Here is a 25,962-nt window from a genome sequence, read left to right on the forward strand (position 1 = left end):
TTTCTGTCAAAAAATATCAGGTAGGTAGAGGGGACTATAAAATTAAAACACAATATGCTATAAGCCATTACTTTTAGGAGTTTAAGAAGTTGACTTTTCATTAAAACTAATGTTCTTGGATTCTCCAAAGTGCTATTTGAGAACATGTTCCATAATTCATTATATGAGTTATTTTTGATGGAGAGTAAAAAGCATAATTTGAAGCTGTGGTCATTATAGTCATGTTAGTATTTCAAATAATGTACTTGACCTTTTTCAGGAGAAAGAATTGTTCTCCAGACTTTAAAAAGACGGTTGATCAGCTAATTGTTGGTTTAGAACATTCGGCCTCCTTACACAGGACTGTTTTGAACCCATCAGCTGTAATGTCGGTATGAAAAATGTTGGTCATGAAGTATGATGAAACCAAACATTTGCCTTTATCCTGGGTAGTTTAACTTCTCATCTCAGGATTCCTATAACTATAGTTTTCTTTTTTGTAATGTGTGTGTATATGTGAACATGCATGTTTGTATGTGTTTGAGTGTGTATGTGAGTGTGTATGTGAGTGTGTGTGTGTGTGTGTGTGTGTGTGCGCGCGCGCACGTGTGGATGTGGAAGCCAGAGGACATCCTCTGCTGTTGTTCCTCAGGAATGCTAAGCATCTTTTTGTTTGTTTATTTTGCTTTAGTAAGGGCCTCTTATTGCCCTAGAGCTTGCTTATTAAGCTAGACTGGTTGGCCACCCTGCAAGCTAGCCCAGGGATCCTCCTGTGTCTGCCTCCCCAGCACTGGGATTGCAAGTGCATGCCAACATATCCAGCATTTTTACATGGGTTCTGGGGATAAATTTCAGGTCTTCATGCTTATAAGGCAAACACTTTTACTGACTGAACTATCTCCCCAGTCCTAATTGTATATTATTCTTTTGGAAGCTTAACAGTTAAAAAAAAAAAAAAATCAACCCATTCTCCTTTCTTGAATCTTTTGACTTACTCTGTACTTGTACCAGTTCTAACCCATGCTGACAATAAGCCTATGTCTATTACAAACCTATGTTTATAACTAATTCTCTTCTTTCATGAATGCCTTGATTTTTTAAAAAAAATAATTATTTGCAAGTGCAGAGAGAGAATATGAATGAATGATGGATGAATATGGACCCACCAAGGCCTCTAGCCACTGCAAATGAACTCCAGGTGCATGTGCCCTTTGTGCATCTGGCTTATGTGGGTACTGGGAAATCGAACCTGGTTGTTAGGCTTTGTAAGCAAGCACCTTAACCAATGAGCCATCTCTCCAGTCTGGCTGACTTGAAGTTGTTAATATTTACCTGAATGTAGGTTTTTTCCTTTTAATGTAGTTACTGAATCTAGGTTCTGTGAAATCACTACAAAGTAAATATTTCTTTTTAATATTTATTTATTTGAGGGAGAACAAGTAAACACAAGAATATGCTAGGGCCTCCTGCTGCTGCAAATCCTAATTGTCATGCCTTTACTTAATCAAATGTTGCAATTACAGGCATGTACCATTACACCTGGTTCTCAAGTTTAACTCTTGGCAGAGCAGAATTATATTTTTTTCTTAAAAGTATTTGATTTTTATATGTGTATACTTTTATTATAAATTTTCCAAAATAGTTTTAAAATATTTTTATGTATATATGTATGTATTTGAGAGAGAGAAAGAGGCAGGTAGAGATAATGGGCTCACTAGGGCCTCTAGCCACTACAAATAAATTCCAGACACATGTGCCGCCTTGTGCATCTGGCTTACATGGGTATTAGGGAATTGATCCTGGTTGCTTTGGCTTTACAGGCAAGTGCCTTAACCACTAAGCAATCTCTCCAGTCCCAAAATACTTTTTAAATTGAAAATGGATACAACACATAGTAATATTTTCAAAAAGTATCTTTCTAGTATACATGGGAGCACATTTTTACAATCTCAGTGTTTGGGAGGCTAAGGCAGAAGGATCACAAAGTCGCCAAGTATGGTAGCTCATGCTCATGATTTCAGCACTGGGGAGGCAGAGGTAGAAAGATTGCTGCAAGTATGAGGCTAATCAGGCCTACATAGTGAGTTTCTGGTCAGACAGGACTACTTGGCTGAGATTTCTGTCTCAAAAATAAATAAATAAATAAAAATAAAAGATGAGGCTGTGCATGGTGGTGCATACCTTTAATCCCTCCACCCAAGAGGCAGAGGTAGGAGGATCATCATGCATTTGAGGCCAGCCTAGACCTATTAGAGTGAGGTCTAGGTCAAACAGGTCTATAGTGAGAACCTACCTTGAAACAAAACAGAAAGGTTGAGGGTGAGTCAAGCCTGGTCTACCTAGTGAAAGGTGTGTATATGTGTGCATGTGCACATGCTCATGTGTATCTTTATGGGAGAATGCTGTAACTAAAGGTCTAAAATGTTAGACTTTTCTTTCCGGGTAAGCAGGAGTAGAAGTTGTTGTTGCTTGTTTTCAGACTTCTAGTGTGGGTCTTTGTTGCTTTTATAAAATTTTTACAGCTATAATATATCTAAGCATATATCTTTTTATATTTTATGTTTGTATGTGGTTCCCTCTCTTTTTAGGAGAATAAAACTACAGAAGAAATAGATGAAGCATTGAAGATAGCAGGCTATAATTTTGAACAATTAAGTATTGCTATAAAAGTAAGCATTTTGTTCTTTGGGGTTTTTTGATTTGTTTGTTTTGTTTTGTTGAGACAGGTTCACATGTTGCCCAGGCTGGGCTTAAACCCACAAAGTAGTTGCAGATGACCTTGCACTCCTGATCCTCATGCTTTGCCTTCAGTGCTGTGATTCCAGGCTTGAGCCATCAGGTCCAGCTCGAAAGTAAGCATTTTGAATAGTTCAATTCTACTAGGAAGTGGAGCATGACCTCTCTGAGTATGTACATTTGGTTATGTATTACTGAGGTTAGGCTTAGCACTTGTTTTTTAAAGCAATAATGTAATAATAGAGAAACATGCAAAAGGACAGAAAACTTACCCAGTGACCTGCTAGGATTGGGCTTGTAGTATTGGTCGACTAGGAGAAGATTTTTTGAGATATTTTTGATACAGTGGCATGTGCCTTCTGTGAACTGATAGTTTCAGAGGTATCATAGACCATCTTTTTAATATTTACCCATGATTTGGCTTCATCTGCCAACTGAGAAACTTTCTTCTCTCCCTGCTCTTAAAAGAAAAACTTCTTTGGTAACAAGATACAAGTTACTAAGTATCCAGGAACAAAAACAAAATACAATTAAGGAGTTCAAAAGATCATAGGTTATTATGTTGTGACTGCTTTTTTATATAGAAGAGCATTTTGGGTTAAATGTCACACTTTTAATCCTAGTACTTTGGAGGTAGGATTGCTATGAGTATGAGGCCAGCCTGGGCTACAGAATGAGCTCTAGGTCAGCCTAGACAAGAGACTCTGCTATCCAGCAAAAAGACAGGCTTCTGAATGAAATGAAAAATAAGGTATAAGAAAAAATGGTGAGAAAAGGAGAGAGAAAAAAGAATGTTGGGTTGGGGAGTGCAGTGGTTTATCAACTCACTACTCAAGCTGGAGTACCCAAGTTAAATTCTCAGACCCCATGACAGAAGCCATGGCAAGCTTCTGCAATTCCAGCCTGCTTACAATGATGGTGACATGGAAGGTAGAGGCAGGAGAATTTCCCAGAAGAGACCAGCCCAGCAAAGAACAGCAGATTAAGAAATCCTGCCTCAACCAGGGTGAGGTGGCGCACACCTTTAATCCCAGCCCTCGGGAGGCAGAGGTAGGAGGATCACCGAGAGTTTGAGGCCACCCTGAGACTCCATAGTGAATTCCAGATCAGCCTGAGCTAGAGTGAGATCCTACCTCAGAAAACAAACAATCAAACAAACAAACAAAAAAAAAAAAAAGAAATCCTGCCTCAAATAAGGTGGACAGATGAAGACCAGCCCAAAAGTTGTTCTCTGACCTCCACACATGTACTTTGGACACATATTCCTGCATATATACACACACATACTAAAATTTTACAAATGTTGCTTGTGATGGAAAGCTTATACATATAAGTGCCACATATAATGAGAAAAGCAGATATGTGGTAAACTGAAGTAGGACTTTTTAACATTTGAATTTAGAAGGGAGTACAGTTCAACCCCCAAACAATTACTTTCTGCCTTACACCCAATATTCATTTCTTTTTTGATGCAAAATTCATATAGCCCATTCCAACATTTCCAAAGTCTTAATACTCATTACAGCATCAATTTTATGGCCCAAATCTCATCTAAATATTTTCTAAGTCAGATGTGAGACTTGGCATGATTCATCCTGGAGCAAAATTCTCTTGCAAGTATGAGCCTGTGAATACAAAGTAGTTATCTATTTGTTAAAACACATTAATATGACAGGCATAGATAGACATGTTTGTTTCAAAAGAGCAATTGGGAGAAAAAGAGGGGTCATTAATCTCAAGCAACTCTTTAGCACCATGCTCTAACCACCTGAGCTAACTGGTCTTGCAAGCAATGGTTTTTAAATTGATTTAAAAACAAACATGAAAGAGCTACATTTTCATGCATATGTGGTTTCTAACTTTGGTGTTGGGATTTTGTTTCTGTTTTGGGATTTAGAGAATCCTGCCATAGAGAAATTCAGCAGTCCAAAATGATTTGTGTCCTATAATGATTAAAAAAAAAGGATAAGAAAAATTTTTAGAAAATATATAAGTAGATATTTGGGTATTTGTGCTTTTCATTTTACTGTTGTTCCTTTTTTGTTTATTTTATCAAATTATCAGTTCAAATGCCAATAAGATATTGTCTTGGTGGAAAGTGCCATGATGTAAAATGAACTTTGTAAATTATGTTATCTAATTACCTCTGTTACCATTTTGAAAAGTCTAGAAATTTTTAAATTACATCAACAGTGTAACTTCTATGAAGTAAAAATACCAATTAGGTCTTTGAATTGTTTTTTTCCAGATGCTTGAACATACACAGCATCAAGCAAGAGAAGAGAGAGACAGTCTAATAGAGGTTGTAGACAAACAATTTAATAAACTTTTTGCTTCTCTTGATTCCAGGTAATAACTTAAAAATAAAGACTTAATGAAACTTAAGTTTTTTAAAATTATATGTGTGTGTATATGTGTATACATATATGTGTGGATATGTATGGTGTGTTTATATATGTGTATGTGTATGCTATGCCCTTGTGTGGATATCTGAGGTTAACCTTGGGTGTTTGTCCTCTCCATCCACCCTGTCTGAGACAGGGTCCATCTTGTTATTCTGTTGGTACTGCTCTGCTTCGTGTATACTACTTTAGCTGGCCTGTGAGCTTCAGCACTTGCCTGACTCCACCTTCTGTTGCTGTAGGCACATTGGGATCACAGGTATATGTGTGACTCTTTGTGTTTGGCTTTATATGACTGCTAAGGAGTCAGACTTGGGCCACAGGCTTGTAAGTAGCACAGTTTTAATCACCAAGCCATCTCCCTGGCCCTGAAACCAAAATTTTTTTAACATTAATTTGTCATTCTGTTTCTTTATTTAGGTTGATGTAGCATGTAAATTTTAAACATGTTTGGAAGATAATAAGTAGAACCTAATGACTGATTTCTAGCTAGGTATGGCTGCTCATTCCTGTAAACCTGGTACTTAGTGTGAGATACCAAGTAAGGTATGCATCTTTAAGGGACAGACTCCTGTGTTAATACACCTTTGACATTAACAATATTGAGTCTTCTAATCTATAAATATGTAATAACTTCCTATTTACTTTTTTTTTCTCCTTGATTTGAGACAGGATCTTACTATAGGCCTGGCTAGCCTGGAACTCAGTATATAGTTCAGTCTGGCCTCACACTTGATAATTCTTTTGCATGAGCATTCTTAGGGCAGGGATTATAGATATGGCCCACCATATCTGGCTTCCCATTTACTTTTATTACCATCTTTCATTTCTCTAAACAATTTTATATAGTTCTTGGTATATATATCTTTTGCCATTTTAAATTTTAGTTGAGAGAAAGTGAGAGAGAGAATTGGTGGGCCAGGGCCTCAGCAACTGCATTCACACTCCAGATGCTTGTGCCACCTACTGGGCATGTATAACTTTGCATTTGCCTCACCTTTGTTCATCTGGCTTATGGGAGATCTGCCGTGTTGAACATGGGTCCTTAGGCTTGGCAGTCAAGCATCTCTCCAGCCCTCTTTTGCCTTTTTTTTTTTCTTTTTTTTCTTTTTTTTTTTTTGTTTTTTCAAAGTAGGGTCTCACTGTAGCCCAGGCTGACCTGGAATTCACTCTGTAGTCTCAGGTGGCCTCAAACTCATGGTAATCCTCCTACCTCTGCCTCCCGAGTGCTGGAATTAAAGGCGTGTGCCACCACGCCTGGCTTCTTTTGCCTTTTTAAAGAGGTTTCTGTTGTCCTTTGTTTTGAGACAGGATTTCACCATAGAGTCCAATCTTGGTTAGAATTCATAATCCTCCTCTCATGAGTGCTGGGATTATAAGCATCTGTCACCATGCCCAATGTCTTTCTCTTTCATTAAGTTTATTTTAAAATATTTTATTCTTTTTGTTTTATTTCTGCTTGACTCATAAATCTGTACATATCTGAGATTCTATTATGTATTGCAACATCTCCAGCTTTCTTTTTGCTCACCATTGCTTTGACTGGAGTCTTATAGCTACATATGAATTTCAACCTTTTTTTTTTCTGATTCTGTGAAGAGTGACATTAGTATTTGTTGAGAGTTTCATTAAATATGTAGATTTAACAATGTCAGTCTGCTAAAATGGAATATCTTTCCATTCATTATTCTTCATTTCTTACATCAAAATTTCGTAATGTTTACTTTAAAGATCTTTGACTCAGTGATGGGCCTGGTGGCACATGCATTTAATCCCAGCACTCGGGAGGCAGAGGTAGGAGGATTGCCATGAGTTCGAGGCCACCCTGATACTCCATAGTGAATTCCAGGTCAGCCTGGGCTAGAGTGAGACCCTACTTCAATAGAACAAAAAAAAAAAGATCTTTCACTTATTTGAATTTATCTCTAGAATTTTTAAAGCTATTATAAAAGGTATTCTTTTTATTTTTCAGAAAACTGGCTGTTAGTATGTAGCAGTGTTACTGATTTTTGTGTGTTAATTTTTGTGTCCTGTAGCTTTATTAGTGTATTTATCCTAACAGTATTTTATACAATCCTTAGACTCTTATATAAAAGATCACTTTATCTACAAACAAGAATAATTTGACTTCCTTTGCTTCTGAATGAATTTTATTGCTTAATTGCTCTGTGTGGAACTACTAGTATTCTTGTGAATGAAAGTGATGAAGGAAAACATTATCTTCTAAATCTTAGAGGAAATTGTATAGAGAAACAAAAATGCTCAATGAGCTAAATTGAATAGCACATTTAAAAGGTCATTTATTGGGATCAAGTAGAATTAATCCCTAAGATCTAAGGATGGTGCAAAATGACAAAGGAGAACTATATTTATGTTAGGAGAAAGAATATTGTTCTGAAAATTAAACAATTGTGGGTGCTCACGTTGGCAGCATATATACTAAAATTGGAATGATACAGAGAAGATTAGCATGACCCCTGGGCAAGGATGACATACAAATTCATGAAGTGTTCCATATTTTTTTTTTTAAAAAGGGAAAAAATGTGTGCTAGACAGAAGGGTTAGTGACTGTGGGCTGGGTAGAAGGCACTTACCTGTGAAACATAAGGACCCAGGTTTGTTTCCGCAGTACCCACACAAAGCCATATGCACAAGGTTGTGCATGCATCTACAGTTTGTTTGCAGTGGCTATAGGCCCTAATGTGTCCATTTACTTTCTCTCTTTCTTTCTCTCTCTCTCTGCCTCTTTCCCTCTTTCAAATAAATAAATATATTAAAAACATAAAAAAGAAATACTTGTTTCAAGTTGAGGTGATTATATAGTACTGAGTACTAAAACAAGTTACTGTCAAATCAAGACTAAAATAGTCAACTAAATTCAGTAAGTGATCTTACTAGTAATAGTATCCATTGTAATTTAGATATAAGAGGCTATATAGAGGGCTGGAGAGATGGCTTAGTGGTTAAGCGCTTGCCTGTGAAGCCTAAGGACCCCGGTTCAAAGCTCGATTCTCCAGGACCCACGTTAGCCAGATGCACAAGGGGGCGCACGTGTCTGGAGTTTGTTTGCAGTGGCTGGAAGCCCTGGCATTCCCATTCCTTCTCTTTCTCTCTCTCTCTCTCCCCCCCTTCTCTGTGTCTGTTGCTCTCAAATAACTAAATAAAAATAAATTTTAAAAAAGGCTATATAGAGGTGCTTAGAAGATACAGAGTAACTGGGAAAATGAATGTGTGTTAGTCTTGATGAAATTAGACTCATTACACATAGGAAGCCTCTTCTCTCCATCATCCATTTTCATATTAAGACAAGTTTATCCTTAAAAGACATTAATTATGATTATGTTGCCTCTAACTTTTTAATTTTTATTGAGAACTTTAATATATGAACATAGTGCAATTTGGTCATATTCCCATGAAGTTATACTTTTATGTCCCATCTCCTCCACCTCATTCAACTAAGGATCCTCTTCAGTGGGGATATTGGTAATCTCTGTGGGATCATGAATGCAGCAGTCACTCCCTGTGTGGGGGACAATGCTTTAGAGTACATCTTCCCATCATGTGGCTATTACATTTGTTCCTCCCCCTCTATCACAATGTTTCCTGAGCCTTTGAGGGTGTGGTATAAGTCATCTTTAGTGTTGCACTCTCAGCAGCCTCTATTTTCTGCTTTGAGATGTTTTGAGTTTCCTCAGTGTCCACACCATTTCCCTAGAGGAGGTTCTTAGGCTATCCGTGAGAGCAGCACTCATTTTTAATCTGCCACTTTCTCTGTGATGTTTCCTGGGCCCTGACAGATGTCATAAAGATGGCTTATCTCTTGTTAAGCAGTTGGCTTTCTTTTCTTGTCATTCTTACGGGATCTTGGGCTTCTCTTATATTTGCTGCCATCTGTAAAAGGTAGATTTCTCAAGCCAAGAGTGAAAGTAACATGGAATAAAGGGATATACATTTAGAAGACTTTAGGTGGACATAGTATCTCCTTTTCACCAAAGAACAGTAGAAGTTTTCTTCTAGGGCCTATGACCTTCTAAGCCATACGCTTCTGACTTGGTTCTTGATACCAGTTATGAATGCCCTGCCATTGAGCTTGACTCATATACAATCAGAGAGCAGTTGATTACCCCCATAACCTGTATGTCGCTATTTCACCAGGGGCTATGTCTTGTCTGTTGGATCCACTGCTTGTTCATGCTGTTGGTGACCTTTATCCCTCAGTAGCTTGCATATTTCTATCACCGAGAGCTAGTCAGTGAGAAGGTGGCTTCCATCTCAGTTCAATCATGTTCTCTCAGTGTTCTGTGACTACAGTCTATGATGTCTTCAGCGTCACAGCAATAAGGTCTTGTAACTTAGTTCTGGTAGATAACCAAGTACTTTGGCAATGCCCTGCATTGTTCTGGGGGTATCACAGGCCTTCCATCCAACAGCTCACTCTGGGGAGGTGATCCTCTCCTGGAACTAGGATTTATCAGCAACAGCCTCTGGTTTTAGGGCAAAGCTTCCTATACCCTTGTAGGGTGCTTCTGCCCAAACTATATATAGATATATGTATATCTTTTAAAGAGTGCGATATCTCTTAATTTGATAATGACGAGGTAGGTTTCTGTGCTACTAGTTTATGCCATAATCAGTTTTATACATCTTGCCCCTCCTCTTCCCTCCTTCCCATCTCTGTCTCCCTAAGACCCTTCCACCTCTGTATTTTGTCCCTGTACTTGCCTGACTACTATCCCTTCTCTGAACCCTCCCTTCTTCCCCTCTCTCCAAGTCACATTCTAGCCAATGCTTACTACAATTTATAAACAAATCAAACTATTCCATGTTAGGATCCACATATGAGAGAGAACGTGGGGCATTTGTCTTTCTGAGACTGGGAAACATCAGTATAATTTTTTTCCAGGTCCATCCATTTTCCTCCAGAATTTTATTATTTCATTTTTCCTTAAAACTGAGTAGATCCAGGTATGGTGGTGCACATCTTTAATCCTAGCACTTGGGAGGCAGAGGTAGGAGGATCACTAAGTTCAAGGCCAGCCTGGGACTACAGAGTGAGTTTCAAGTGAGCCTGAGACCTCAAAACAAAACCAGTAGAATTCTACTGTGTTTATGTACAACATCTTCATTATCCATTAAGCTAATGGGCATCTGAACTGACTTTATTTCCTAGTGTGAATAAAGCACCAAGACTATGGCTGAGCAAGTATCTTTATAATAAAGAGTAGTCTTTAGGGCATATGCTCAAAGTGGTATAGCTGAGTCAAATAATAGATCTGTTATTAGGTTTTTGAGAGAGTCCATAAGTTTGCACTCCCATCAATAGTTTTTTCTTTTTTTTTTTTTTTTTTTTTTGGTTTTTCGAGGTAGGGTCTCACTCTGGCTCAGGCTGACCTGGAATTCACTATGTAGTCTCAGGGTGGCCTTGAACTCTCGGAGATCCTCCTACCTCTGCCTCCCGAGTGCTGGGATTAAAGGCGTGCGCCACCACGCCCGGCTCCATCAATAGTTAATGAGGGTTCCTCTTTCCTCATACAATTGCCAACATTTATCATCATGTGACTTTTAAAGATATTTATTTGAGAGAGGGAGAAAGAGAGGCAGATAGAGAAATGGGTGTGCCAGGGCTTCTAGCCCTGCAGATGATCTCCATACACATGCACCTTGTGCATCTGGCTTACATGGGTACTAGGAAATTGAACCTGGGTCCTTAGGATTTGCAGGCAAGCATCTTAACTGCTAAGCCATCTCTCCAGCCCATCACTTGACTTTTTGATAATAGCTATTCAGACTTGAGCAAGATGGAATCTCAAAGTTATTTTATTTCTTTTTTTTTTTTTTTTTTTTTGGTTTTTTGAGGTAGGGTCTAGCTCAGAGTGACCTGGAATTCACTATGTAGCCTCAGGGTGGCCTTGAACTCACAGTGATCCACCTACTTCTGCCTCCCAAGTACTGGGATTAAAGGAATGTGCCACCATGCCCAGCTTCAAAGTTATTTTAAATTGCATTTTGCTGGCTGTTGACATTCAAAGTTGAACATTTAACCCACTCCACATCTGCCTTACTGGCACAGTGTTAATCTCCAGCAGTAGATACATTTAATTAACTTATATATGCTATCTTCATATGTTCTCTGCTGTTCTGTTTTCTGTTAAAGCACTTTACTGTCATGGTGCCAATTCTCAGCAACAGATATATTTGATTAACTTACATATGCTAACTTCATGTGTTCTCTGCTGTTCTGTTTTCAGTTAAAGCTGACATGTCAGCTACTGTTTAGTAAGGCATCACTTTGCCACCGCTGCATGCAGTGTCATCAACTGAATTCTCTCTGCTCTTTCCCTAGAAAGGATAAGTTCAATATTCCTTTTCATGTTTGAACTCCTTTAATGATTAGTCTCTATAAATAATCATCAGATGTGTGCTCTTTTAAGTTCTCTAATTAATTACTTAAACTTTTTATCTATAACCATGACAGTAAAGAGATGTATTTCTATAATAAAAGATGATCAATAATGCATGTCTCCAGTTAGTTTGCCCTGTAAAGTTGCTTTCTTATAACCTGTAATTGCTGACATAGTATTTTTGTGTCACTATACCATAAATCACTTCTGGGTAAACCCTAGGATATCTTTTCTTCCACACCTAATGGCTAAAGATGTTGAACATTTTTAAAATGTTTCTTAGACATTTATTTTTCTTCCTTTAAGAACTCTCCAGTTTCCTGCCCCACTTTTAAAAAATTTTTATTTCATTTTGAGAGATAGAGAATTGGTGCTCCAGAGCCTTAGCCACTGAAACAGAACTCCACATGCTTGTGCCACCTAGTGGGTATGTGTGACCTTATGCTTGCCTCACCTTTGGTATATCTGGCTTATGTAGGATCTGGAGAGATTGAACCCGTGTTCTTAGGCTTCACAGGCAAGCACCTTTACTGCTAAGCCATCCCTTCAGCCCCTGGCCCACATTTTCACTGGGTTAATTTTGTTGTTGTTGCTTTATTTTTTGAGTTCTTTCTATTCTAGATATTAAACCTTTGCAAGATGGTATCTGATGAAGATATTCTACCTTTCTACAGGTTGTCCATTGACTCTGTTGGTTTATTTACCAGTACAATAGCTTTTTAATTTCATAAGGTCCCAATGATTGAGTGGTTATTTTATTCCCTGGGCTACTAGGACCTTATTTGGAAAGTCTGTCCTATATCTTGGAGTATTCTCCCTAGGAATACCCTCGTCTATTTTGAGGTCCTTGATCCATTTGGAGTTGATTTTTAGGCAGAGTGAAAGAAGAGAGTCTAGATTCATAATTGTGTACATGTAGCCATCCAGTTTTCCCAGCACCATTTATTGAAAAGGCTGTCTTCTTCAATGCGCATTTTTAGCCCTTTTGTCAAAGATCTGGTGGCTGTAAGTAAAATGAACTTATGCTTGGATCTTCTATTCTATTGTGTTGATTCATGGGTTTCTTTTTGTCCTAGTCCCACGCTGTTTTTATTACTGTGGCTTTGTAGTATGTCTTGAAATCAAGAGAAACCACCAGTCGTGTTCTTTTGGCTGAGTAAACTTGGTTATCCATGGCTTTTTGTGCTTCCATATGAACTTAGAGACTATTTTTTTTCTATTTATATAAAGAATAGTGCTGAAATTTTGACTATAATTGGATTGAATCTCTGTATTGCTTTTGGATGGATGGCCATTTTCATGATACTAATTCTTCCAATCCATGAGCATGGTACATCTTTCCATCTTCTTGTCTCTTCCTTAATTTCTTTCTTCAAGGTTTTATTTTCTAGATTAGGAATATTCCAAGATAATTTAAGTTTTTGTGGCTATTACAAATGGATTGATTTATTTCTTAGTAAGTTTGTCTTTGGTATATATGAAAGCTACTGACTTTTGTATGTTGATTTTATATTCTGCCACTTTACTGAAAGTGTTTAACACCTCTAGGATTTTCTTCATTGTCTCATCTCTTTAATTCCATTTCCATTTCTTCATTTGACTTTCTCATTACATTTAGTTGAATTGGCTCTCTTGAAATTTGTTCATGAATTTGATCATTTGAGTTCATTTCACAGTGTATTAAGGTATTTTTGTTGGTTTTCTTCCATTTCATTCAGCTATCTACTGAATTCATTTTGTTGATTCTCTTCCATTTTATTCAGCCATTTGTTCACAGCTTCATTATATTTGTTCAATATGGTCATCATAATAATATTTTTGGAATTTTGGAGATTACTTAATTAAGTAGGTTTCTCTGGAGGCTTCCACTATGGGACTAAACATCCTTGGTGGGGATGTCTTGTGTTAGGGTTTATCTCTCTTGCTGAGAATGCAGCAGCAGCAGAAGCAGCAGTTCTGATGGGACCTGTGTTGAGTATTCTGGTTATCTGTGATCCAGGTGGGCATCAGCTGATAGTTTTTCCACAGGTCTGGGCTGGGCACACTTGAAGCTGAGTAGCCTATTCCATGCGTGATTAATCTCCACAAGGATCTGGGCTAAGCACCCTGAGGAGTGTGACCAGTGCAATAAGTTAAAGGAAAGCCTAGTTGAGTCATCTCTACTCAGGGTGGGCACTAGCAAGAGGATTAAGGAGTTGGTATGGTATCAAATATACCTGATCCCCAGACCATATGTATATGGGTTTGGTCATAACCTTATGACTGCATAGATGTGGGAGGAGCACATATCTGTACTCTTAAGATGGCCTACTCAGTGCCCAGGCAGTCTCCACATAGGTTTGGGCTAAGGATTATAACCAGCTCTAGGAATGCCCAATCTCATTGTTTATCAGGTTTTTGAAAATGCATTGTTACATTGTTAAATTAAGATTTTTCTACATATAAATATTTATATATAGCTATGTATATATATATATATATAAATATAAATAGATATAAATATTGCTGTGAACTTGCTTTATTTCTTAAGTATGATATATTTTCCATTTTTACTTTCTTACCAAACTTTTAATATTTTAATTTATTCACTGACCCCTTGATTCCTTAAGAGTAGGTACTGCTTGATTACTTCTTTCATTCTGTTTAAGTCAGAAAAGATTTTTAATATTTCATGTTCTTAAATTTGCTAAGACTTACTTTGTTACCTAGTATGAAAGCCTTCCTGAGGAATTACCCTTGGCCACTCAAGACTGTATGGTATAGCTTTTAGGTGTGATAATCTATGTCTTTTTGGACTGTTTCATCTCGCATGTGATTTAAATCCCATGTCTCTTCATTCATTTTCATGCTAGATAATATAACCATTGATGGAAGACAGGTACTGAGTCCCCTACTGCTTGTTTTATATATCTTATTCTTTTGTTATATTGGCCCATTTATCATTATGTAATGGCCTTATTTTTCTTGCATTTTTTTTCACTTAAAATCTGTTTTAGGTGAAAGAAGTATAGCTACTCCTGCTCTCTTTTGATCAGCATTTACATGGATTATCTTTTGTCATTCATTTCCTTTCATTTTTTTATGTGTTCTTAGGCATGAAGTAAATGTCTTATAACAGATACCTTATAAAAAATTACTTGTAGCCGGGCATGGTGACGCACACCTTTAATCCCAGCACTTGGGAGGCAGAGGTAGGAGGATCACTGTGAGTTCAAGGCCACCCTGAGACTCCTTAATGAATTCCAGGTCAGCCTGGGCTACAGTGAGACCCTACCTCAAAAAAAAAAAAAAATTACTTGTGCATATATATGCATATAGAGGTCAGAGGACAACTTTGAGGTGTTTATGCTCTACCTTCTTTGAGACAAAGTCTCTAGCGACTGCAAACAAACTGCCAGACTGCAAAGAAACCTCAGACTAGCTGGGCCCCAAGCTTTGGATATTTCTGGCCCCACTCCCATTGTTATAGTCATGTTGGAATCACAGATGCATGTGCCACTCTGCTTCTGAATTTATATGGGTTCTGAAAACTGAACCAGGGGCAGCATACTTTGTCAGCAATTGTCTTTAACTCTTAAGCCATTTCCCTAGCTCCACAGTGCATGTCATTTAAGCAGCAGTATTTTTTAAATCCTTTCAACCATTCTATAGCTTTTAATTGCAGAATTTAGTCCATTCTCATTCAAGTAAGTGGTAGTTTTGGTTACTATGTTTTTTCTTTTGAGACATATTCTTGCTTTATATCTGAAGCGGGCCTCAAGAACCTCCTGCCATGATATGACTTCACAAATGCCAGAAGTATAGGCATATACTACCACATCCAACTCAATGTAATTATTGATAGATGAAAACTAATGCCATTTTGTTGCTTAATTTTTGATTATTTTCTAGACCGTTTGTTCCTTTCTTCCTTTTTTTACTCTCTTCTCTCTCCTGTGGCTAAATAGTTTCTTCTAGCAGTGTATCTTTTATTTCTTGCTCTTTTTTTAAGATAGCGTAAGTTGGTCTAAAGCTCACCTAATATCCCAGGCTGACCTCAGATTCTTAATTCTTCTGCCTGTACCTCCAGAGTGCTAGGGTTATAGACATGAACCTAGAGGATTGAGCACGTTAATCCCACCCAAACCATTTTTTTCACCCTACAAGTGAATTGTATTGAGTCCTGTCAAACATACAGGTTGCTTAGCCTTTTGTCTTTGGTTTATAGGTTTTACCAAAGTATTTCTTTCTTTCCATAATTATTGGGTGTCAGCATCGGCTAACAGTCTGTCCTATCTGTAGAAGAGACTAAGAGTTTAGCCATTCTGATAACATCACTCTCTAGTATTTTCTGTTTTTATAACTTTTTTATAACCTCTGAGCACATATAAACAATATATTATGATCATAAACCCCTCTTACCACACTCCCTTACCTGTCTTATCCCTCCTGTACTGAATCTCTTCTTTCCAAATTGTTTCTCTTGCACTGTGATGTCATCATTTTCCCCCTCCTATTATACAGCTCTTGTATGGCCTCAGCTACTGTGAGGTCATGAATACCAAGGGCATTTTGTGATTCTGTGACAGTATTGAAAAGCACTACTCTCTTTCCTTTGGGTCTTACATTTCATCACCTCTTCTGCCTTGGTCCCTGAACCTTGGGGAGTGTGGTAAAAGATGTCTCAGTTCGGACTGAACACTCCATTGTCACTTCTATCACTTTGATGAGTTTTTAGTCGACACAGTGGTTACCACCATCTGAAAAGATAAGCATGTCTAACCAAAAGTGAGAGTAGCATTAATGTATGAACTCCAGATGCATGGGCCACATAAACCTAAGTGTTTAGAGGATAGTTTGGTTGGCATAATAAGTCCATTTAGCCAGATAACAGTAGCAGTTCCTCTTCTAGGTCCTATACTGTCCCTAGACATAGGTTTTTGATTAGGTTTTCAGTACCAAGCATGAATTTCTTCCCATGGAGCAGTCTCAAGTCCAATCAAAGAGTATCTGGTTTCCATCATATAACAGACATACATCAGTTGTTACATTTGTTCAACCTTAATCTTTAAGGGTCCACTGTTGGTTAAAACCATGGATAACTTTTCTCCCCCATCAGGCTGCATAGCTCTTTCTAGCATCATAACATCCAACAGGGAGGAAGCTTCCAGCTCAGCTCCAGCTTGAATTTTGCCATTCTGCACACCAAGCATGGTATTTTTAGCAAGGGGGTATTACCATCTAGTTTTTGTTGGCAACCAAGAGCTGTGAAATAGCCTGTAATGTTTGAGGGGCCTCCCTGACCATAATTTACGGAGAGGTATCCCACCCCTGGCACTGAAATTTTCTTGTAATAATCCAGGGATCCAGGAATAGTATTATCTATCCTCACAGAGTATTTTTCCCAAACTGTCTCTCTTTAACATTATTTTGCTAGAGAAATTGTTTCCATATGGATTATTCATAACATCTTTAATTTTTTTTAATTATTTATTTATTTATTTGAGAGCGACAGACACAGAGAGAGGACAGATAGAGGGAGAGAGAGAGAATGGGCGCACCAGGGCTTCCAGCCTCTGCAAACGAACTCCAGACGCATGCGCCCCCTTGTGCATCTGGCCTACGTGGGACCTGGGGAACCGAGCCTCGAACCAGGGTTCTTAGGCTTCACAGGCAAGCGCTTAACTGCTAAGCCATCTCTCCAGCCCACATCTTTAATTTTTAAAAATATTTTTATTCATGTATTTGAGAGAGAGTGAAAATGGGTACACCGGAGCCTCTTGCCACTGCAAATGAACTCCAAACATGGGTGCCACCATGTGCATCTGGCTTACTTGGGTACCGTGGAATCAAACCTGGGTCCTTAGGCTTTGCAGGCAAGTACCTTAATTGCTAAGCCATCTCTCCTGCCCACACTTTTAATTTTTATTAACTCTCCTCCCACCCCCTCTCCCTTGTTTCTAGCTCAGGAGCACCTACTAATGAGTTTTATTCCAACTCACATGCAAATCTAAACATTTGAAGCTAGAATTCACATATGAGAGAGAATATGTGGCATTTTACCTTTTTCATTTATTTGTAAGCAGAGAGAGAGAGAGATACATAGAGAATGGGCATACCAGGGCTTCCAGCTGTAAATGAACTTAGCCGCATTTGCCACTTTGGCTTTACATGGGTTCTGGGGAATCAAACCTAGGTCATTAAGCTTTGCATACATGCGCTTTACCTGCTGAGCCATCACTTCAGCTCAACATTTTACTTTTTGAGCCTGGGTTACCACACATAGTATTATTTTTCCTAAACGCATCCATGTCCCTGAAAATTTTATATTTCATTTTTCCTTACAGCAGTAAACTCCACATCTCCATTATCCATGTTTTCAGATATTTATTGGTCATCTGTATTCTTTTGTAGAGATTTTTCCACCTCCATTTATTTCAGTACTTGGGTTTTCTAGTTATCTGCTGTATTCTTAGACATGTAAGCCAGAGGATATGTCTTCAGGGAAAGAGCTCAAGGTATCATATGTGGCTTCTGTATTACTTCCAGATAACAGCAGGAGTGACCCAAACTGTTGGATATACCTGTTATGCAAGTATCCTAGTATTCACAATATTTCTTTTTGTTTCAATAATTGCTGGTGGATTAAAGAACAGTGAATGTAGAAATGTGCTAGGGTTTTAGTTGCTTAGGAGTAGAAGTTGAATTAGTGGGAGAGCTAGTATTAACTTTGAAAGAAGATGGAGGTGGCTCAGATATGTGGGAGAGGGAAGTTTGGGTACTTTTAGTTTCCATAGATGTTCGAGGTTGTTGAGGCTATAGAAGGTTGTTGTTATGGAGAATAAAGAGGTGATAAGGAGAGATATGGAAAAGAGGAAAGAGAGGGAAAGTAAACAAATTGTGCATGGGTAGAGTAGTAGAGTGATCCTAATAGTAGATGGGGTAGAGAAAAATACAGACTAAACCTAAAATCTAACTGAGCAATATATAAACACAAACAAAAATAGCATGGATGGGCTGGAGAGATGGCTTAGCGGTTAAGCGCTTGCCTGTGAAGCCTAAGGACCCCGGTTCAAGGCTCGGTTCCCCAGGTCCCACGTTAGCCAGATGCACAAGGGGGCGCATGCGTCTGGAGTTCGTTTGCAGAGGCTGGAAGCCCTGGCACGCCCACTCTCTCTCTCCCTCTATCTGTCTTTCTCTCTGTATCTGTCGCTCTCAAATAAATAAATAAATAAAAATTTTTAAAAAAATTTAAAAAATAAAAATAAAAAATAAATAGCATGGAATATGTATGCGTGAATGGGGATTAAAACAAACTAATAAAACCAAAGGCCCTCAGATGAGTGGGACTTTAGTCTTGTCAGTTGGGAGACTGAGATTCCTGGGCTGCAGTGATTTTCTGGTCGGCCTGGGCCAGAGTGAGACTCTGCCTCCCAAAAGAAAATTTTTAAAAGGCACTATAAATTAAAAATTATAAAAAGAAATGTGACAAGTGGGCTGGAAAGATAGCTTAGTGGTTAAGGTACTTGCCTGTGAATCCTAAGCACCCAGGTTTGATCCTCCAGAGCCCACATAAGCCAGATGCATATGGTGGTGCATGCATCTGAAGTTTGTTTGCAGTGGCTAGAGGCCCTGGCATGCCTATTCATATTCTCATATTCTCTCTCTCTCTCCCTCTCTCTCCATATATATAATATATAAATGTTTCTCTTTCTCCCAAATAAATGAATTTTTAAAATAAAATATTTTTAAAAAAGAAATGTGACAAATATTATAACCCTAACACACACCTGTGCAAACTTAAAATGCCTGGCTTTGGGTTATATATTGCCCCAGTGTACAACAGCGCTTTTACCTTTTGGGGTAGCCTTTTATATTACCTACATTGAGTAGGAAGCTTCCCTCTTTGGTTCCCTCTTTGGTGCACTATGGACTCAGCTCATGTGGTTAGATTTGTCTGCTTTTCAGATTCAGTTGTGCTGGATGGTGTGTAGGGGAGAGATGGCTCCTATCCCTTGGCATCCTGAGATTACCAGTGGTGTTCCCATCGTGGTGTATGGGGGAGACAAGGCTGTGGAAAACTGTCTGAAGTTGTTCTGGAACTACTCAGTTTGTTCCAGGTGTCTACTACTTCAGGTTGTTTGATTTTTGCAGGTCCAGTAGTTTGGTCTGCTCTTGTTGGCTCAGGCAGCACTTCCCATTGGTCACAGGCTAGATCCAATTCTGGCTGATTGTGTGATTTATGGTAGGTCATAGGACCTTCCTGCTTTTCTTCAGGGGTCTCATCTGGGTTAATAATTCCTTATACACATTAACTTTTTGGTAGAAGAGTGTTCTCTTGCCCCTTTCCCCCTCAGGTTTCTTTAATGAGGTTCTTATTCTACCTGCTTTACCAGAACTCCCTATGTTTTTTTTTTTATGCTAGTGTAAAAGCAATTGTTTTTCTAATTTTTTCTGGTACTTTTCATTGTTACTTTAGAAGCATAGTCAGTTCTCATGTGTTAATTTTATAAATTCCAGAAGCTGTGTTTTAACTCAGTTCATTAAGTGAAACTCTAGAATCTGAGTATCTTTAGTTCTACTTCTGGCCCTGGTGTACTCTGGGGTGTGTGTTTGGGGTGTATATGTGTGTACATATACAAGCATACTTGCACAGAGGGCGTAGGACAATCTCAGGTTTATATCCTTGACTTCCACCTTGTTTGAGGAAAGGTCTGTCAACCTTCACTACTGTGTTTCCAGGATAGCTGGCTCACAAGTTTTTAGGAGATTCTCCTGTTTTACCCTCCTATCTCCCTGTAGGTGAAATGGAATTACAGTTGCCCACTTCTGCATCCAGCTTTTTATGTGGGTTCTGAGAATCTACACTGAGATATTCATGCTTATACTATATCCACTAAGCCATCTCCCTAACTCACAACTTGTTTCTTGGTGTTGCATTCCTTTATTGAGTAGCTCCACATGCTGTGAGCCTTGGAATTAGTGTGAGATGAAAGACTTCTCAGGTATTTTCTGAGTGTACACCTTGTATGGTCCCAATATTGTGGCTTTGTCAGTTCTTCTGTATGCACAACTGCTTTTATTTCTTAATTTCCAAAAAGTCTCAGCTCAGCTTCTCTAAGGCTTCAGATGGTCTGTTGTGTATCTGTACCTATAATCTCATGCCCCTGAGTTATTTAAAGCTGCAGTGTCCCTGCAGCTTTCCTGAGCATCTCCCATGCTTTTTCCCTGCCTAAGACAAAACAGACCAGTCATTCAGGCAGCACAAAGCAGGCTATAAAGTGTCCTCAGTTAGAGCTGTTTTCCTCTTGATTGATGGAAACAAGGAATTGAGAATTGTGCTCCTGCTTCTAGAGACTGCATGCTGAGGAAATTGGTTAAGGCCAAGTAAGAAGCCACAAAACTTCTTACCATTTTGGATTTCTTTTTATTGTTTTCCAGAGTTCCCATAAAATAATAGCATCCAGTTTTTTTGGTTGTAATTTCATATTTCCATGGTAGAATGAGGGCTTCCTAATATTTTCTGATATTATTCCATGTATAAGTGGGTTTAAGAACACATTATAACTTGCCAAAAGGTCCATTTCTATTCTAAAGAAATCACTTTCAGAGATTATTTATACAATTACCAAAAGGTTATTGGAATGTCTCTTCACCTTCAGAGGCTGTAGCACATTATCTTCAGTGTTTAAAAAAACTTTCATTCTTAGGGGCCAGATATGATTTTGGGAAAATAAGAATCCATTTTCCTTGATGATTGAATTTTTGAGATTTTAATGCAAATATTTTAAATTGCTATAATGAAGTAATTCTGCTCTAGAGAACAGGAAAGTTTTTGAATAATGAGGCATATGTAATGAAGAAATATCTACTTAACCTTGCTGAGGGTTAAGAAAAACATATGTAGTATGTTTTAAATGTAAAGGTGTATGCTAGCCAAAAACAATAAGTACAGATACATCCTTATAAAGACACAAGAGACTACAAGATAAATATAGACAGGAGTTGCCCTAATGTTAGAATGATTAAGAGTTTCCTTTATGCCTAATTCTGTGTTAGCTATATAGTTAACATAACTATATCCTTTTAAATATTTTGCTTTTTTCTACGTACATATAAGTTTTAATTGTAATTTCAGCTCAATTGAATTCCTCATATAGCCATATTATATGCTAAGTTTATTGGCTAATGAAATTAGTCTTTCAGATACTATTCACATAGAACATGCCTCACTTAACCTTGTTATAGTTAATTTACCACATACTGAAATTACCCTTTCAAATACTGTTCAATATTATAAATTACCGTTTATATAAATATAGCTGGCCAGTTAGCTCAGTTGGTTAGACCATGATGCTAATCTAAATATTTATAAAATACTGAAAAAATATCTTTGTCTTAAATGAAGGAAAAAGAACTTATGTGAAGAACTTACAAGAAGTACAGATGATTATTTATCAGATTTAATAATGGTTAAAAGCTACATTGAAGGGAAAAAAAATGATTTGGATGCAGCTATGAAGATAGCAAAAGAATTAAAATCAGCACCTTCTCTGAGGACATACTGTGACCTAACTCAGGTAATTTTAATAGCTCACAATGTGAGCCAATTCTAAGATAGCTTATTTTACATAAATATGGTACATAATACTTAATTAGAACAATTTGTTTTTTAGGTTATCAAAACCTCTACAGATGCTCCTCACCTTATAATGTGATTATATTTTAATAAACTCATTTTAGATTGAAATTATTATAAGCCAGAAATGTATTTAATACAGCTAACCTACCACCCATCATCACTTGGCAACACAATGTAATATAGAGAGTCAGTGGCTTACTTATATAACCACAGGATTCTCTACTACTGCCCAGGAAAAAAGATCCCCATTCAAAAATCAGATTATGATTTCAACTGAATACATTCATACTGTTGTTCAATCAGAAATTGTAAGTTGTATTATCATAACTCAACTGTCTGAATTAATGTCAAATAAAAAATTCTTGGATGTTTGAACTCTAAGATACACATTAATTCATTCATTTAGTCTTTTATAATTTTATAGAACTTTTTGCCATTTTGGAAACTACTGCAGCAAAATCTCTATAAAGCAATTAATATGACAATGAGGTGAAAACAGAGGTTTTTGTCACTCAGATTCTATCACTATAATACACATGAGGAGATGAATTTACAAAGAGAAAAGGTATTAAAGGTCTCAATCCAGGTTGGCTCCTTTGCTTTGGGCCTGTGGTGGCATGTCTTGTGTAACTCGTGGCCAAGAAACAAAAGAGAGATTAAGGGACTAGGAAACCACTGTCTTTATTCATTAGCACTCCACCAGTGACCTAAAATCTCCCATTCATTATTCTTCACTTCTTGAAAGTTTCTACCACTTCCTAATAGCTTCACACTAGGAACCTTTGGAAGACACCTAAATTTCAGGGTGTAACAAAAGTTCTAGGACACCTGAATTAAAAACTGAGGATGAATTAGAGTAGCAAGCTATATGAAACTCTTATTTTCTTCTTATAAATTTAAATATTGCTGAACTTGACCTAAAATTTTAATTTAAGATCCCATGCACCTTACTCCTTTAAGAATGTACAAGTTAGGAGATGATTACTTTAACTATCTCATATCATATAATCTTATATCATAGGCAGAGGATAAAATTGGGCAAAATAGAAATTTATTTTTTTGTAGTATAGTTTGGCTGAGCAAGGTTAGCCATTGATTCTCATTACTAACTTCTGCTTCATTCTCTAAGGGTACAAATCCTCAGGTTCTCATTTCCCATAGATAAACAAGTATGAACAGTAAGCTGAGATATAAAAAGAGAAGCTGTTAACCAATAGCTGCCTCCAAAGTCTCCAAATGAATGGTGAAGAATTTGTCACTCTTTCTCAGCCTGGTCATCTTCTATTTGTAATTCTAAAAACAGTAATAGTCTTTTCATATGTATTACATGTGGGGTTTTGAAAAATGTGATAAAATTTGATCTTCACTATGGTTAATTTACTTAAGGCAATGAGACAAAAGGAAAACACTTTAAGAAAACAACGCAGGTATAAAATAAATATGATCAGAATTTTTCTCTGATCATATAGCTATATTCCATTTATTAATTGGTATCTCTATTGGTATATGTTTATGTATAGCACCAAAAGACTTTAATCTCCTATAGAGAAAAGAGTCATAAACATTAATTGGCATTCTTTTCTTTGACTACCCAAAACATAGCCTTGATTTAATTAAATGCTTAAAAGATCATTGTTTTCAAAGTTCTACTTTTATGATAGAAAAATAATGGGCTGCAGAGATAGCTTAGCAGTTAAGGCACTGGCCTGTGAAGCCTAAGGACCCAGGTTCAGTTCTCCAATACCCATTTTAGCCAGATGCACAAAGTATTACCTGCAACTGGAGTTCAATTACAGGGGCTAGAGGCCCTAGTGCACCCGTTCTCTTCCTCTCCCTCCCCTTCCCTTCCTCTCTCTCTCCTTTCTTTTTCTCCCTCTTTCTCTCTCTCTAATAAATAAAGAAATATTTTCTTTGAAAATAGGAGAAGTCACACATGAATAACACCTCTCTTTTAATTTTAGATTATCCGGACTTTGAAGGTAACATTTGAGAGTGAATTGTCACAAGTTAGTTCTGTTATACCAAGGAATCCTCCCAGGTGAATAAGTTATAATTCAAGAGATTATTACAAGTGCAAAAATGTATTACAGCCTAAAGTTATTAAGATACTAAGTAATTATAAGTTGAAATTTTGTATTGTAAATGTTTAACAACCTAATTAAAATAATAGCAATTTATGATAAATCAGAAAATTATTTAAATGTTCTCTTTCAAATTAGTTATTTTAATGTCAGCAATTTAGTTGTATAGGGAAAGTAATAAACTTGTAAAAACATTTGGTTATATACTAAATTTTCAGGTTGAATATGAATTGCAGTGAGATTATCTGCATGTTCAACAATATGGGAAAAATTGAATTTGAGGACCCAACAAAGTAAGTGTTTGCAAGATTGATACTGATAGTATCTGATAATCTAAGAGAAAATTTGATGTTTAGTACCATTCAAGACTAAAATTAACCTAAGGAACCTATTTATTTAATTATTTATTTATTCACTCACTCATTGGCTTTTTAGGCAAGTTCTCACTCTAGCCCAGGATGGCCTCAAACTCATAGTGATCCTACTATCTCAGCCTCCCAAATGCTAGAATTACAAGATTAAGCCACCATACCCAGCTCTATATAGTTGTTTAGTTTGTAATACTTTTAAGAGGTCAGCATTCAGTGCCTTATATGTTGAAGCTCATTGAAATTTAGTCAGCACGTATTGAACACTGATTTTTTTTTTGTGCTATGTCCTAATACTCTAGATGTTAAAATAAGTACCAGAGAAATAACAGTAAGTAAAACAAGCATAAAGAACATAAAATTACTAATTGCTATGATAGTAGGTATGGAAGTTAGTGGCATTACAGAGGGAACTTGGAAAAATGAATAGCAAGTAGAAAGGAGGAAAAATGGAAGGTAGGCATCCTAGAAATACATGGGCAGAGAATATCATACTAGATTCAGAAAACTGCTGTAGTTCTGTTTTGTATCCCTATGCATGCATAGAAGCTAAATCCTAAAAACTACTGTATGCTACATGATGACATTTAAGCTTTTTTTTTTTTTCCTATATGCTGTCCAGTATATTAACTGCTAATCATGTGTGCTACTTAAATTTAAACACAAATTAAAACTAAGTAAAATTATTAATTTACTTCCTTGGTTGCATAAGTGAGATCTGAAGTCCTCAGTGGCCATACATGGCTACTTGTCTTAGTACATTTATGTTGCTATAACAAAATTCTTGGGAATAGAAATTTGTTTCTTCACAGTTCTGAAGACCAGGACACTGGAAAGTTTGCTGTATAATGAGAGCCCTGATCTCTGTTTCTAAGATAGTACTTTGAGAGTTGTGGATGTACTAAGTGGTAGACCACTTGCCTAAACATGTATGTATCCCTGGACTCACTTCCCATTGCTCTAAAATTAAATAAAAATAAACAGTTATCTTTAAATATTGCTATCCTAGAGGACTGAAGAGAAAGAAGGCTAAAAATGAACAAATATATACTAATTTGACAGAAGAATGATAAAAGGCCCAAGGTAGCCAGGTTTGATGGCATATACCTTTAATCCCAGCACTCTAGAGGTAGGAAAATCACTGTGAGTTCGAGACAGGATGAGTTCCAGGTCAGCCTGGGCTAGAGTAGTACCCTACCTTAAAAAAAAAGAAAAAAGCCCAAGCTAGTTCTCTTCATCAAATTTTTTTTTTTTCTTTCTTTTTGGAGACAGAGTTTCTCTGTGGCCCAGGCTGTCCTTGAACCTGCTAGGCAGCCCAGGCTTGGCCTTGAATTCCTATTGATTTTCAGGCCTTAGCCTTCCATGTGGTGGGAT

The 25,962-nt window shown here is 37.3% G+C and overlaps 1 protein-coding gene and 1 non-coding gene across 3 annotated transcripts in view; both read left to right on the plus strand.

Moving 5' to 3' along the window:
• Rnf17 (ring finger protein 17) overlaps positions 1-25,962 on the plus strand; it is a 203,402-nt gene that overhangs the window by 14,495 nt on the left and 162,945 nt on the right. For both annotated transcript variants that reach the window (XM_004665887.2, XM_004665886.2), the window contains exons 4-9: positions 260-371; positions 2,568-2,648; positions 4,964-5,064; positions 21,906-22,077; positions 24,101-24,177; positions 24,439-24,513. In XM_004665887.2, coding sequence (XP_004665944.2) covers positions 260-371; positions 2,568-2,648; positions 4,964-5,064; positions 21,906-22,077; positions 24,101-24,177; positions 24,439-24,513 — 618 coding nt within the window. The remainder of the gene's footprint in view (positions 1-259; positions 372-2,567; positions 2,649-4,963; positions 5,065-21,905; positions 22,078-24,100; positions 24,178-24,438; positions 24,514-25,962) is intronic.
• On the plus strand, positions 7,533-7,639 carry LOC123459641. The gene has a single exon (XR_006636400.1). It is a non-coding gene; the product is annotated as a U6 spliceosomal RNA (small nuclear RNA).

This window comes from Jaculus jaculus, chromosome 3 (genome assembly GCF_020740685.1).
Source record: "Jaculus jaculus isolate mJacJac1 chromosome 3, mJacJac1.mat.Y.cur, whole genome shotgun sequence".
Classification (NCBI taxonomy): Eukaryota; Metazoa; Chordata; class Mammalia; order Rodentia; family Dipodidae; genus Jaculus; species Jaculus jaculus.